This window comes from Hemicordylus capensis, chromosome 3 (assembly GCF_027244095.1).
Source record: "Hemicordylus capensis ecotype Gifberg chromosome 3, rHemCap1.1.pri, whole genome shotgun sequence".
NCBI lineage: Eukaryota > Metazoa > Chordata > Lepidosauria > Squamata > Cordylidae > Hemicordylus > Hemicordylus capensis.
In genome coordinates, this window is record NC_069659.1 from 140175199 (window position 1) to 140191935 (window position 16737).

At 44.3% G+C, this 16737-nt stretch overlaps 1 protein-coding gene across 2 annotated transcripts in view; it reads right to left on the reverse strand.

Moving 5' to 3' along the window:
- The window catches only part of TMEM255B (transmembrane protein 255B), a 73131-nt gene extending 57088 nt beyond the window's left edge, over positions 1-16043 (reverse strand). For both annotated transcript variants that reach the window (XM_053313165.1, XM_053313166.1), the window contains exon 1: positions 15946-16043. In XM_053313165.1, coding sequence (XP_053169140.1) covers positions 15946-16006 — 61 coding nt within the window. In that variant the 5' untranslated portion in view covers positions 16007-16043. The remainder of the gene's footprint in view (positions 1-15945) is intronic.
- Positions 16044-16737: the final 694 nt, after the last annotated feature.

Below are 16737 nucleotides of genomic sequence, written 5' to 3' on the forward strand. Positions count from 1 at the left end.
TGATTAAGGCTGCAACCTGCTGTGGGCCTTTTTTTCTTGGAACAGCTATCATAAGAACAGGGGCATTTAAAAAAAATAGAATCCATTAACAGTATCTTGCAGAAACCAAACAAATTTATTCCAAATAAACATTTTGTTTTAGGACAAAAGAAGATATTAACTAGGGATATGTACAGAACCGCGGTCCGGCGGTCCGGCACTGCTGTGGGGGGCTCTTTAAGGGTAGGGGAGGGTATACTTACACCCCCGCCGCATTTCCCCCGCCGGCGCCTTCGTTTAGTAAAACTTTTGGGGTGGCAGGATACCTCCCTGCTGCCCCTTCCTCCGGTCGTCGGCAACAGGCTTCACAAAGCCTTTTGCACGTGCGCACATCGTGCGCGCACGTCATGTCTTTACTAAACGAAGCTTTACTAAACAAGGGCGCCGGCGGGGGAAACGCGGCGGGGGGGTAAGTACACCCTCCCCCGCCCTTAAAGAGCCCTCCACAGCAGTGCCGGACCACCGGACCGCCCTCAAGTCCGGACCGGTTCGGAGGCCTTCAAAATGGCCTCCGGACCAGTCCGGGATCATCCCTAATATTAACAAATGCTGCATGTCCAAACTGAACTAAGTGTTATTTCTTAATAGCCTTGAATGCAGTCCATTGAGATCTTTTAATACTTCCGTTTAGGCGCCATCTTTAGATTCCTTGACCAGGATTGAAGTCATGTTCTGAAATGGGTTTGCAAACCACAGTCTGCATCCACACATGTTATCCTTGGGCAAATGCGAGGGACTCAGAACCGCAAGAGGATCCACTGACACAACCATTTCTGAAACTGAGCTAAGTTGCTACAAACATGGAACACAGTATAAGAATTCCCTCCACTAACGTGGTTGCTGGGAATGTGGTCAACTCCATTCATGTTCCTGCCACTAACAGCTGTTGCAAACGAGATCTGAGACTACAAATACATTTTGTAGGTTACAAATAAAGCACATTCTTCTCCACTGACTCAGCTGGGCCTGGTGCAAGGACCCCAGAGCTTGCAGTTTGTGAAGTACTAAGGTGGAGTACAGAAGGTTATAAGCAGACTTTCTATTCTTGTGATGCCATGAAAAGTGATAAGTTCTACCTCAGTTCCATGGATTTCAATAAGTTTCTAGCCACTATTTAAAAATTATCTTTGAAACTTCTAGATGAAGTTAGAGGCAGTATTGCTACCTTCCCTTTAAGCAATAGCTACCACTGAAGCCTTATAGGTCTGCCTTTCTCCACATTAATGCCACCTTGTGATGATTATTGTTATGGATAATCATCACCGCTTGGGGTTCTTTTGGATCTGGCATTGTCTATGGATGCCCATGTGATTGTTTTGGCTAGGAGTGCCTTTTACCAACTTCAACAGGTGTGCCAGTTGCATCCCTATCTAGAGAAATCATATCCGGCCACAGTTATCCATGTGCTAATTACATCCAGGCTAGATTACTACAAGGCACTGTACACAGGGACACCTTTGAAGACTGTACGGAAGCTTCACCTGGTTCAGCTGTGAGACTACTAGTGGGGGCAAATTGGTTGGGAGCATGTGACAAAGAGAAAAAGAGAGAAAACTGTTACAAAGAGAGCCTATCTGGGGGCTCCGCTCAAGGAGTACCCCTCTATATTTGGAACTACAAGCCTGTAGTTACCACTGTTTGCACTCTGGATCTTATGGGACGGTGAGATCTCCATTTTGTTTCATCTGTAGCTAACTCAAAGGGCATGTCACTTCGGCCCGTAGCCAGGGAGAAGGAACTCTTAGGTCAGGTTCAAAGTGCAGGACTACAGGAGGACCTCCCTGCACTGTCACCCCATTTACTTACAGGTGGGAAGCTGGAGTAGACATGATTTAATCAAGAGTTATTCTTTTAAAGAATCGGCCAAGCATTCTCCCTAAGTTGATACAGCGGATCAGGTGAAGACAGCACCTCCTCAAGAAGGAGTGATAAGAAAGTAACAGGTGAAACTAGCTTGTTTACATGGTTGCTACCCCCAGGACACAAGAGATAATATTTGATGCATCCATTTTGCTTCTTCCTACACCGGTCTTTCAGACCTTCACTAGCCTTTGTCCAAGAAGAAGTCCACTCCTCAGTTTTTAACAGAACAATGTCACGTCCTGTCCTTTGTCCCTACTGTCCACTTTTGCAAGGTGCAGTCAGCATACTGCCCTCAGGCAAGAATATTCCTGTAAGAGATCAAGGCACCATCAATATGTGTGTCTCCTGTATCTCTTATGTCATGCATAGCTCTACCACAGATTAACCAGCTGATTCTCCCTTGGATCCACCATTTTTCACTACATCTTGGCATAGGCCTCTCCATTTTGCCCTGCTTTGACTCTTGCTCCTGCTTTTCTTTTTGCCTCCTGACCGGCCCTTTTCCTAACCTGGCCTGTGCAGCACTTCTGGCTGCGAGATTCTGGTCCATGTTTGGATTTTCCCTGGCTCCCAGATCTCTGCCTGGTACCTAGGTTTCCACTCCTAACTTCCTGCCTGCCTTGGAGGAGAGAAGCCTCTCAGTAACGACCGAGCTGCAAGGATTCACAGCATTCCTCTGGGAATGAGCAAGGTAATATATAACCCCTATTCTCAAAACTCTACTTCTCTTTTAACACATGTTTCCTAAAATCCCAAACTGTCCATTTCTCTCTTGTCAGCCTTGAGTGAACTTAATTCAGAAACTCAAGCTAAAAAACTACCTCCTTTTGAGCTGTAACTTAGGCCTTTGTAACTTGTTGGTCTTTCTAGTCTTGCTATTTTTAAATATTGTTGCTCTTTAACCATTATTTTCTCTTTCTGTACCCCGCCCCAACACTTCAATAAAACTCATTTTACTTCAAGCTTTAACCCCTCCATTCAGTTCTTTCTGTGACCGAAGCTCTGCACAAATTTATTCTGAAGGTAGGACTGCTACACTCCAAACTCGCCAATTCCCACACACAAGCCTACAACGTAGCTTGGGCTCCCGCCAATATCCCAGGAGTAGTTCCATTAACAACACCTATTTTGCTGAAGCTGCCTTGGTTGCCAGTTGGCTTCTGAGCCCAATTCAAAGTGCTGATTTGGGCCTTTAAAGCCCTTTATGACCTGAAACCAGGTAATAAAGAGTTTTAATTCCTGTATGTACCTGCCTAGCCATTGAGATCAGCTGCTGGGGCCATGCTCTCAAGCCAGCCATTAGCTGACGTTCATTTGGCAGAAACAAGGAATCAGGCCTTTTCACAGTCTTGGTCCCAACATCTGTGAAACTCGTTTTCCAAAGAGATCTGAATAGCTCCCTCCTTGTTCTCTAAAAAACAATTTAGGACCATCCTTTAAGGAAGGCGTTTACACTTTGAATGTCCTTCAAAGTGTATGTTGAAGGTCAACATACCTTCATGTTAAGGTATGTTAAGGTCATACCTTAACATGACGCATGTTAAGGTCATCTGAGAAGGTCCGTCTCCAGTTGCCCCCGGTCTGTCTGGTGGCGATGAAGAGGCAGGCCTTCTCTGTAGCTGCTCCTGGGCTGTGGAATGCACTCACGGCAGAAATCTGTAATTTGAGATCATTGCTGTCCTTCAGAAGAGCCCTTAAAACCTATTTGTTTGGCCTGGTCTTCCAGAGTTTTAACTGATTAACTGTTTTACATTGTTTTAAATTGTTGCCCTGATTTCCAGGGTTTTTAGCTGTTTAATTGGTTTTATTGTGTTTTAATAGTTTGATTTTAATTGTTAATTTGTTTTAATTGTTTTTATCATGTTATAAACCACCCTGAGCCATTTTGGAAGGGCGGTATACAAATCTAAATAAATAAATAAATAAATAAATAAATAAAGTATCCCTTTTCTTCTTCTTCTGAGTTTTGCTCCATTGCTGGACCAATGAAAAGTCCAACATTGTGTGTGTGTGTGTGTGTGTGAGAGAGAGAGAGAGAGAGAGAGAGAGAGAGAACACACACAATTTTCATGGGCTGTAAAATGGTAGCCTTTTATTACAGTCTGGTAGAGGGCTTTTTCTCCTCTAAGTACGTGGCAAATATATGTTGAGCAGAATTTTTGAAGACATTATCATTGTTCTTATAATATATATATCAATGTTATATTAATTATATATCAATGTTCTTATAATAAGAACATTTTAAGAGCATGCTGATCAATGTTCAGATCAACAGGAGGTGGTGGCTGTGAAAGCAACATTAGCTTTTAAATTTTTGGTATAATACCAGTCACTGTGCTTGTCTGGATAGCATAAGCTTCCTCATCAAACTCCTATACCATGCTGTAATAGAAGACTACTTTTTACAGCCCATGAGAATGGCTTTGATGAGGATGTTTACCCTATCCAAACAAACACAGCCTGAACAAAAGGGACAAGGGGGGGAATTCAGGCACTCACCACATATAATTATTTATTATACATAGTCAAGCATTGTTGGGGGTGTGGGGATAATATATTTGGGCTGTGCACAGACAAAATAAAACTGAAATCATCCATGACTTGATCACGGATGACAGAGTCGACCTGGCTTCTATAACTGAGACCTGGATGGGGGAGGCTAGCAGCCCAGTTTGGGTCCAGCTTCTCCCACCAGGCTACTCTTTTGGGAGCAGGCTAGGGAAAGTGGTTGCAGTGTGGGATGGAGTGGCTGTGGTCCATACCATCTCCCTTGCCAGGGCCCCTGTGAGACAGTTAATATCATCAATATGACAGTCAATATGAGTGTGTATTTTTGAGGCTGGGACCTAGGGATAGATTAGGGTATACCGTCCACTCTGCCGCCCAACTGACTACCTAACTTTGCTGATGGAGCAGGTCTCAGAGTTAGTGTTGGAGTCACCCAGACTCTCAGTGCTGGGGAACTTCAATATCCATTGTGAGGCTGACTGGTCTGGTGCGGCCCAGGAGTTCATAGCAGCCATTACAACTATCGGCCTATCCCAATTAGTTTCAGGACCAACTTATGTTGCTGGTGACACACTCAATTTGGTCTTTTGTTCTGATCAGGGGGGTATTCCATTGGTGGGGGATCCTGTAGTTTCCCCATTATCATGGATGGACCACTACCTGGTTTAGGTTGGTTTCACAGACACAGCCTAGCCCTGCAGGGATGGTGAACCTATTCTGATGTTCCTCCCAAGAAAGTTGCTGTAACCAGTAGGATTCCAAAAAGCTTTGGAAGGTTTCGACGTTGGTGCTGCCAGTGATTCTGCTGATGCCCTGGTGGGAACCTGGAATAGGGAACTCACCAGGGCGGTAGACACGATAGTTCCTAACCATCCCTTCCAACATGCTTTAAAAGTGGCCTCTCGGTATACAGAGGAGTTGCAGGGTTTGAAGCAGCAAAGGAGGCTACTAGAACACAAGTAGAAGAGAACTCGGCTCGAAATTGACAGGTCACAGCATAGAGCCATTTGAAGGTTTATGCAGAAGCAGTGCATGTGGCAAAAGCACAGTTCTGGTCTGAGTGCATTGCTTCTGCAGGTTCATATTCAGTGGAGTTGTCCTAGGTTATGAGGAGTTTGATTCAGGCTTCTTCCATTTCAAACCAGTCCCCAGATACTATGTTCTGCTGTGATGCTTTTAATGGGTTCTTTGTGGAAAAATATCTTGTATTTGGACTGAACTGGACTCCACTGGTTTTGGAGAGTCTATCAAGGTCGCGTCCAGCAATCCCTCTTGCAGTATTAGATTGGATCAGTTTCAATCTGTGATGCTTGAGGATGTGGACAAGTTGTGGCAGATTGGTGAAACTCTGTTCTTCCGTAACCAGCTGTGAAGCTCTCTCACCTCCTCCTCTGTCTCTGATACGATTGGAGTATCTGCTGATACTCCTCACAGCCTCCCCCTGCCTTGAAGGGTCAGCAAGTTGCCTGCCTGCACCTCTGGTCTGCTGCAGAGAGCAGAGCCAGCACCGCCGCTACTGTGTGACCCCTTTCCCTGCTCATTCATTCATTCATTCATTCAATTTCTATACTGCCCTTCCAAAAATGGCTCAGGTCGGTTTACACAGAGAAATAGTAAATCAATAAGATGGATCCCTGTCCCCAAAGGGCTCACAATCTAAAAAGAAACATAAGAGAGACACCAGCAACAGTCACTGGAGGTACTGTGCCGGGGGTGAATAGGGCCAGTTACTCTTCCCCTGCTAAATAAATAAATAATCCCCTTGAGCGGGGGGGGGCATGCCTTTGGAGAAAATCACCTCTGGGTTGTGAAGACCTCCCTGTGTCCTACCCACCCGCCTACCTTCCCTTCCTCGTTCTTGCCCGTAGTGTGTGCCTGTTTTGTTTTTCTGGCTGCCTGCTGTGTCAGATCATGGTCTGGGGAGCGGCAGCAGCAGCAGCAGCGATGAAAATCACCGCTGGGGCACACCAACCAGGAGGATGCTGGGGATCGACTCTCCACGCTGAGCAAGAAGTGCAGAGATGCAGCTGCAGTAGCAGCAGGGGGATGCCAAGCTGAAGCAGAGAAGCTTCTGCAGCCATCCTCCATCACTGCTGGGGGTCCCTGGCATGCCCTCCCTGCCAGGCAACCCACTCCCCGTCCACACCATCACCCCCCACCAACACCCCCGCCTCACCAGCCTGGCCAGAGAGACTCCATGAGCGCCACCGGCTTCTCCAAACATCAACCAGCCCCAGCCCAGTCATGCGAGAAATGGAGAAAAAAACTCAGTGCAATCAGTGAGAACATACAAAGGAGAAAGACTGCAGGGAGTGAAGGGGGGAGCCAATGGCTATGTGAACTGCCCATCTAATTCATTCATTCATTCAATTTCTATACCGCCCTTCCAAAAATGGCTCAGGGCAGTTTACACAGAGAAATAACAAATAAATAAGATGGCTCCCTGTCCCCAAGGGGCTCACAATCTAAAAAGAAACATAAGAGAGACACCAGCAACAGTCACTGGAGGTACTGTGCTGGGGGTGGACAGGGCCAGCTACTCTCCCCCTGCTAAATGAAGAGAGTCACCACATTAAAAGGTGCTTCTTTGCCCAGTTAAAATGCCTTTTGATATTTAGATGCATTTGTGGGGTGAAAGGAAGAAAAGAGAAGAAGAGAGTGGCTGTTCCCTGCCTGACTTTCTTGTCCACTTAACTCTCACATTTCCTCCTAGTTAATGGCTGGCCATTCAGAGAAATTATCAAACAAAAGGTATCATTTACAATGTAATTTACTGCCATTGGGAAAGACATTAAAAAAAGTTGTTGAAACCACTTTTCCACAATGAGTAGGTTATTTCTGTATAATCATGATCAGGCTATTTCTGGCAAATGAGCAGACAATGCTCTTTCTCAGCAGTGTTCCCTCTAACAGGGATTCCCAGATGTTGTTGACTACAACTCCCAGAATCCTCAGCTGCAATGACTTTTGCTTGAGGATTATGGGAGTTATAGTCAACAACATCTGGGAATCCCTGTTAGAGGGAACACTGTTTCCCAGTGTGGCTTACGATTTCTAAAATGGCTTCAGTATGGTCAGTTAGACACAGAGAAATTAATAATTATAAATGAGACTGGGCAGCATCCTGACTAAATGACTCCTGAGTAGTCCTTTTGAAATTAAGCTGTTCTAAGGGCTCTCTCCTGAGTAATATTCAGTTGCTAAGTTTTGTGCTGCTGCTTCGGCCTGTCGAAGTAAATTGATTAAATAGGATAAGGCTTAATGAGTTACATCCTTTTATCTCTTTTTATTATCTGTATGATTTATGACTTGGCATTGTGGTTCTTTATTGTATTTACTACTTGCTAGTCTGAGAGCATAACAACATTTATCTTTCTATCTAGTACTAATGAGTAACTTATGCTGGATGCTGCTCATTGTCTTATTTTCATCACACACCAAACTCTCTCTCTAGTGAATGAAAGACCTAGGACTGGAACTGAGAATGAAGAGTTCCTTCAAATCAACAACTTAGAGAGACAAAGGAAGAGATTCAAGAACAACTTTGGTCATATGACTAGGCAATCTTATGTAGCTGTCCAGGGCAGCACTCTGTGGACCGAAGCACTTTTTGTTGCTGAGAGGTAAAGTATGCTGTCGAGTCAGTGTTGACTCTTGGCGACCACAGAGCCCTGTGGTTGTCTTTTGGTAGAATAAAGGAGGGGTTTACCATTGCCTCCTCCCATGCAGTATGAGATGATGCCTTTCAGCATCTTTCATATATTGCTGCTGCCCGATATAGGTGTTTCCCATAGTCTGGGAAACATACCAGCAGGGATTCGAACCAGCACCCTCTGGCTTGCTAATCAAGTCATTTCCCTGCTGCACCATTAGGTGGCAGATTGAAATATCTGCCTTAGGGCAGAGGAGCAATTCTTTCCCAAGTTTAGCATTTTCCAAAAGAACACCATGCCCCTATGTCTGGCCCAGTTCAGATATATTCTAAGCTATAGCTGAGCCACAGTGAGCCTTGGGCCTGCATGCTCCCCCTCCTCTCTCCTTCTCCTACAAGAGGAGACTAAAGCTTTCACTTTCATTTTTACTAAGCCATCATTTCCCATTATTGTGGCTTAGATCTAACTCTACTTAGATTAGATTGCTAGTTAAAACAAACTAGGAACAAAAGTGATTTGATATCATGGCCTGTTAACTAATTAAAGTTGGAATAAATTATGGTTCCCAAGTTCATATACAATGGAACCTGATTTAATCAAAAGTCAAAGTGGAAGCTTTCACTCTCCTCCTCTTGCACCTGCAAAGGAGGAGGAGAAAAGCAGGGGAGTGCCTTGGTTTAGGCAGTCATCAGAACCAGGCCTAAGAAATTCAGGCTAACACTAAATATCCCCTAGGAAGCACTCTGCTGGCACCCCAGACCTGCCTGACCAATATCACTCCAGTAAGCAGTAAGTTGGAGATAGACTCTCCTGGAATTCCACAATACTTGCAAACTTATGTAAACCCTGTGCAATGATGAAACAACATCTCTGCTGCTTAATTACTGGAAGTGCACATTCTGTGCCTAGAGCACTACTCGCTCTGCCTTATTCTGGCTCATACTATGGCCCCTCTGGATGTGAACTTGGGTTTTGCCTATGGGTCCCTTTGCTTCCGAATGTATCCAATGGGTTCTGTCGGGACCAGGACTCAAACAAGACAGTCACAAGTTTAAATGGATGAGGATGTACTTAGGAATATATAATATACTCTAAAATAAACTACATTATTTCATCCTCGGCTAAAAAGGCAATGTAGATGTGACAGTTTTCAGCTGCGGCATATAGTTTTGTTTATCCAAACAGAACTGAACTAAAATAATGATATTTGTACAGCTACTAAAAAATCCAGAGAGTACACAGTGAATGGTCCATAGTGCATGTTTTATCCCAATGAATATGTCCTTTGGCATGTTTTATCCCAATGGATATGACATCAACTGTGCTGTTGGTGTCCATGTATGTCCCTACAACTGCACCCAATTTGGTTCAAGTCAGTTAGGCAGTTCACAAGTTAGCCCACTTGCACCTAAAATGTTCACATGTCCTCCATTTTGAATTGTGGTGGATGGCATAATCACAAACTACACCAGTGAAGTGTCCCTATGTGTCCCTACAACTGTACCAAATTTGGTTCAAAACGGTCCAGGCATTGTGAAGTTGACAGAGGGACACACATGGCCACAGAAAGCTGGGCTATCTCATAAGCTTATTTTCCTTAAGGAAAGTAGGCTAAAGGTAAACTTCATTAATGATGTATTGCCTCTTAAGACCAATGTGAAAGACTATCTGCTTCAAAGAGACATCAGATATCCTTTTGGTGGTTTCTTCCTCTGATTAAATGCTTGACTTGTCCAGCAAACAGAAACTAATTAAACTAGGAGCTATTGCAAACCCCAAGACAGCAAGCTTTTCCAGTGCAGATTCTTATCTCTATTATGAATCCATGTTATAGAACTCCATTTTGTGTATTACACATGCTGGTCCTTAGCTTTCTGAATTTTGAGAGGAAAACCCCTGATCTGATGATCCAATACATTCACTATAGTATTACAGTATCATTGTGACTCCATTGCTTTGGTGTCATTGCTTTTCCAATAAATAATTTAATGACTGGTTCAAATGGAGTGCTCATTCATCCATATTTAAGAATTTTAATAAAAATCTATTTCAGTCAGAAACAAGGATTTCTTGTTGCCATTTTCCTCTCGAAAATCATAAGAACATTAGAACAGCCCTGATGGATCAGGCCCAAGGCCTATCTAGTCCAGCATCCTGTTTCACATAGTGGCCCACCAGATGCCTCCACCAGAAATCAAATTGAGAAGCACCCCTACTATTTTCAGTAATTCTACATCTTGCATTATGACAACACTTGCTTACATCACACTACAGAATTCAGACAAGAATCAATAAAGAAACACTCTACATTATATTGGTTTTAGTGGACATTATGGAAGCAATGCAATAGTTGACCTTTATTTTATGTGCCATTTGCATTATTTTACAAGAGTACAAGCTGAGGCAGTCAAGGGCAGGAAAAAGCTATATAAGTATATTTTATCAACAAAGTAATCTAGGATACCTAAAATGGAAACATAAATCCAATTGTGTGAATATCACAACAGCTGTAATCAGCAGTATAGACATAATTTTTGCTCTCTCTAGATAACCTTGAATCATTGCATCAATAAGCCTGTTGCAAATAGAAGAGTCAGTACTGTATAACATGCCTAATAACAAACAAACCTGCAGAAGTACCTAAATATTTCTTTTTACTTGAAAAAATAGGATTTTTATAAAGTTGTCATTAAAGAAGTTATATCTGGATACATACAAATGAAGTTGTGTACATTGGATCCATTCTTATTAATCCTCCTATTTTACAAAATTAATGTCCTCATAACTAAAATAGCATTTTTTGAAAATGTCATTTATTGTATTTATTTATTTGATTTCTATACTGCCCTTCCAAAAATGTCTCAGGGCGGTTACACAGAGAAATAATAAATAAATAAGTTGCATTCTGTCCCCAAAGGGCTCACAATCTAAAAAGAAATATAAGACAGACACCAGCAACAGCCACTGGAGGTACTGTGCTGGAGGTAGATAGGGCCAGTTACTCTCCCCCTGCTAAAAAAAGAGAAATGCCACATTAAAAGGTGCCTCTTTGCCAAGTTAGCAGGGATTGCTCACTGATTTATGAGATCAGTGCAAAATGTTGAAAATAGGTAAACCTAATAGAGTTGAACTAATAGGCCATTAGAGCTCCAAAGAATATAACACTACCACTTGAAGCACCCTATTCCAGTTTACACTCCCCAATCCCTAATCCTTAGAAGAAAGTTCCACTGGAATCAAAGTGAAGTATTTGCAAGTACATATCTATAGAGTCAAGGACTGACATCCTGACTAACAAAGCACTTGCCTAATAAACTAGTGCAAGAAGATTCCATAGTTATGCAAAAAAAAACCCCACAAAAACAGGATTTGAGGAATTGCACTCTTGTGCTATAGAGCTCTTGTGCAAAGGTTCCCTTTAAAGCAAATGAGGCATGCCACAGGTTGTGCACGTGTTGCATAAGCATGCTTGTGGTTGTGCAACACTAGTCTGGAAAGCAAACTTCAGGCTTAGCACAGGTAGCAAGCGCAACATCCTTGCACTAGCACAACATCCTTCTGCAAGCGCTGAATGAGGATGTCAGCAAGCTAATTTAGAAACAAATCTCACTGCTGTCAACTGAAGTTAATCCCAAAGATCACAGCCTCACAGAATGGTTTAATAAGCATTCCAAGAGAGAATGGTTATAGGTTCTATCCTATAAGATAGATAATTATAGACAGATAATTATCTATCATAAGATAATTATCCTATCATATGTAAGGATACATATTACTTATATTTGGAATATAAGGATACAAGTAATTCTTATATTCCAAATTGGATTACTTATGTCTGCTCTCCCCTCAAAATTCTCTCCGTTGTTAAGCATTCTGTATTATGCTTTTACAGTACATTGCTGCTTAAGTTAGGACTCCTCTAAGCAAGAGGTAATTTCATTGCATTAAGTAAAGCCACTAACTGTACTGTACCATGAATATTGAAAGTCACTTGTTGGGGGGACTAGCAGGTAAGATAAAGGGATTCCATCCTCCCAGGCAGGAAAAAAGCATAGGATCCAGCCATCCTTTTGATTTCAGTGGAAGAGATTTAAAAACATATTTAACTCTCTTACTGAAATCAATGGGACCTGAAGGTGCTTAATTTTCACAAGACTGTATTCTTTCACACAAGGCAAGGGCTATGGAACTGTTTATTCTTCGGTAATGGGATGGAATTTTATCATCTCTCCACATTTGCTGCCAAAATCTTTGCTACCAAACAATGGTCTTTGCAACCTTCTGTTTAAAAGGTGTAGTTACTCCTTAAAACACTTTAACATCCCTTTGTCCACACCACCATGATGCTTAAATAATGCTAAAGCAGTGACTTTATATTTTATATATTTTCACTCTGGACTAGTTCAAATAATACTCCAGCTGCACACATGAACAGGAAGGGTGTGCACTGAAAGCACACCTGCTGAGAGGTTCTCTATGGATGTCCCAGCACGTCCCTTGATTGTGTGTGGGCGGGCTGTACATCTGAATGGCTCCTAAACACATGCTGCAAATACTTGTTGCATGTATCAATGCCCCCCACTTCCTGTCCACATGTGCAGGTGGTGTATCATTTGAAACAGCCCTCTAATACATTCGCAACAGTGAAGACAGAACCAGGAGGCAACAGTTGTTCCAGAATTAATGTCCAGGCATATGTGTAAGTTTACATGTATAATATATAGGGGGTGAACACACTGTTAGTGTTTCCCTTTGTTAGGATAATTTACCACATGGCAATTTTTAACACGAGTGTTCCTAAAAGGAATAGCTAGAATCATAATACAGAAAGGATTTCCCTGTATTTGACTGTAAATTGGGGGACTATTCCAACATAACACTTCCCTTCACTGGAACTGTTGTTGGTTTTTAGTTGCTGTCGAAGTATGCATGTTAAAAAACAGCTGACCATAACAGTGAAAATGTACATGTAAACATCTCGTGTACACACGAAATGGCAAGATCACTAGTCTTCCCTGGAAAATCCACCTGGACTCCCTACATTTCTAAAAAGAAAGTGGAATAAGGATTTGAGCCTGTACAGAAAGTCATACCCTTTAGTGTACAAAGCCCTTACACATCCTCTGTCTGCATGTGCGTGGGACTACAAGTTACTCAGTGGTGAGGGAACTGTACATGTTCAAAGGCATTCTGTGACTTTTTATTCCTAAACTAGCTGACCTGGCGCAGAGCATCTGTGACCCTAGTTCTCCCTCTCTCCCCCTTCAGCCCCATTTCATTCTCCCCCCACCTCAGTTCGTTCTCCCCCCCCCACCAGCTTGTTCTCTCTTGGTGGCCAGCCGGCCCGGCTGCTGCTTCTCCTCCGCCTCAGGCAGCCAGCTGCCCTGGCTGCCACTTCTCCTCCACAGCAGGCCGGCCTGGCCACCACTTCTCTGCAGCCTCTGCCTCCTTCTTCTGCCGGCCCATCCTTGCCTCCTTCCGCCGGCCCATCCCTGCCTCCTTCCGCCCACTGGTTGGTCGCCTCCGCCACCATCCCCCCCCCCATAGCTGGCTGGCACCACCATTTTCTTCCCTCCCACCCGTGACTATCCAGCAGCTCTCCGAACTCTTGTGAGAGCTGCCACAGATGGGATTAACCATGGGTATGTCTTAGGGAACTATATATAAAGAAAATATGGTAGTTTCATATTCACTCACTGGCATTGAAAACAGCACCCTGGTGAATCCAAGTAGATTTAAATTTCAACTAAGATGTTCTTAGGTTCATGCAATATCCATGGGTGGCTTCTGAAGAGACAGAGAGTAGAAGCACGTGTGATGCATCCTTCTTCCCAACACATTTCCATATTGGATTCATTTAAATTAATCTTCCTTGGGAAGATGCATGTTTCCACATTTGTTGAAAACATGTGTGCATCTCCAGGCTTCAGACAACAACAACAAATATTTATACACCGCTTTTCAACAAAAGTTTCCAAAGCAGTTTACATAGAGAAATAATAAATAAATTAGATGGCTCCCTGTCCCCCAAAGAGCTCACAATTTAAAAGGAAACATAAGATAGACACCAGCAACAGTCACTGGAGGTACTGTGCTGGGGGTGGAGAGGGTCTGTTACTCTCGCCCGCTAAATAAAGAGAATCACCATGGTAAAAAGGTGCCTCTTTGCCCAGTTAGCAGAGGTTCCAGACAAGATGTGGAAGCATGGATGAGGGGAAGCACAGATCATGCTGCTACTCTCTGCCTTGCCTGAAGACAATCAGCTGGAGGGCTGCTTTCACTGTCTTAAACATTCCTAAAGAGCATGGCTGGGTATATAAAAACATTATACTGAATGTAGTCATGGCCAATGCACTGTCTGTGTATGAACATGGAGTCAAATATATACGTATAATCATGGCATGTTGGAAGCATGTTTCTTTTTATACAGAAGTACTTTCTTCTATGTTGGGATTTTTATCATAGGTGTGAAGTACAAGTCAAAGTGGACAAGTGTATAAATTCTATTTATGTTACAATTTGCATAAAGGGACTAAATAGCCCTCCCTTCCCCATCTCCACAATTACTGAAAAACAAACATTTCCATTTGACAGCTTTCCCTAAATGCTGCTTAAAGACACACTGCCCAATGTAATAGCAGTAACAAGGATTCTTTCTAAATAAGATTTCTTATCTTCTTCTTTTCTTCAAGTACTAGCATTTCTCAGCCACTTAACCTATTGATATTCCCAAAGTTTAGGATGGAAAGGATGGAGAGTTCAGATAAAAGCATGATCCCCAATGGTGTATTATTTATTTATATATTTAATTGTAGAATATGTATACTGCAAGCCACCTAATGGCGCAGCGGGGAAATGACTTGATTAGCAAGCCAGAGGTTGCCAGTTCAAATGCCCACTGAAACACCTATATCAGGCAGCAGTGACATAGGAAAGTGCTGAAAGGCATCATCTCATACTGCACGGGAGATGGCAATGGTAAACCCCTCCTGTATTCTACCAAAGACAACCACAAGCCTCTGTGGTCACCAGGAGTCGACACCGACTCGATGCCGGCACACTTTACCCATGTATACTGCAGTCCTCTCAGGGCAGAAAAAGTTGCTGGCTGATTGAACGATGGAGGAAGGAGTTTCAGTAGTCAGGAGGCAGACCCATCACTGCAGAGAAGCTCAGATCCCCAGCCCCACCCCGCAAAAAGCAATTCGCTGAAAAGAAGCACCGTCAAATGGACTCTCTTAGGACCATCTCCAAAATGATTTGAAGTGCTTATATACACTAGGCACAGTGAAGACATTTACTGCATCTCTATATCTGTATCTTTTTAAAAAGCAGGGGATTGCTCTCTCTCTTTCTTTGGTTGCCAGCTAACACTGGCTATATGGTAGCATTACGAAGTATCTTAAAAGTGGATGGTTGAGAGAGTGAGTTTCTGAGCCTTTGGCCCCACTGATTCCAGTACCGTCGTCCTCCGCCGGCAGGCTACACTCAACACGCACGTTCTTCTGAACACAGGTCCGCTTGCGCTTGGCCGTATGGATTCGCCCTGGCCCATCTCCAAGCGAAAAAGGACCCCTCCTTGGACCTGAGGGGCGGGAAGCTCCCCGCGACCCTGGCTTGCCGATGGACTGTACACAATCCCATCCAAGCAATTATTTTCGTTTAAAAAGAAAGGGGGAGAGAGAGAGAGAGAGAGAGAGACTTGTCCGCCAGCGCCGTGTCCCTCGCTACTCTGACGCATGTCCCTTAAGAAACTAGTTGCCTTCTTTATGGCATCCTCACTCGGGCACTGGAGAGGGGCGTGCGTGTGTGAGGGAGAATGGCGAAGGCTGCTTCGAGTCCTGCCTCCCGCCCCTTTCCCGCTGCCCACCCGAGGACTTACCTGTGGGGTCCAACATGGCTAAGGGATCCGTCATGGGAGGAGACGCAGCAGAAGGCTGCATTCTCCGGGTGCCCGGCGGGACCCAGCGAGCAGCATGTGAACCTCGGCCCCAGGAAGAGACTAGCCCTAAAAGAGCAGGAGGAGAGGAAAGCGCCGGGGGCAGGAGGACAAGAGGCGGCGCCGGACCTGGAGGGAGGAGGAGCAAAAGGAAAAGCGTGGGGGGGGGGGGCGGGAAGCCGCGCCCAGCTGGGTTCTTCTTCGGTGCCACTGAGGGAGAAGACCCCGCCCTGGCCACCTCCGCCTCAGACCAGCATCATCACCTCCCAGTCCTCCTCTGGCTCAATGCTCTGGGACATTCGCTTTCCTCCTACTGTTTTCCTACTGGTGGTTGGGAACAGGGAAGGTAGCTGCCTCCTTCCCTTCTGGACTGAGGCTCTGGGCACTTGCAACGATGCAGCTGATAGAGACGCAAGTCCTATTCAGAGATTAGGTTGTTCATGCGTGCAGGTGTATGTGCAGGAACATTCCCAGCCCCAGCCCCTCATCCCATCAGCACAGGCGAGGCATGTAGCTATCACTGAGAGGATGAAGAGGATGGGTTCAAAGAAACCAGGTCGCCCAGCTCCTGAGGGGCCCCCAGCCACACCCCTCCCTATTTTTTCATTATCTCCTTCACGCCAAGGGGGGAGAGTGGTGAACAGGACCTCCTCTCTCCTAGCTACACCCCTGCATCAGTAGTTGTTTCTGGTGTCTGACTTGCGTTTCTTTTTAGATTGTGAGCCCTTTGGCGAC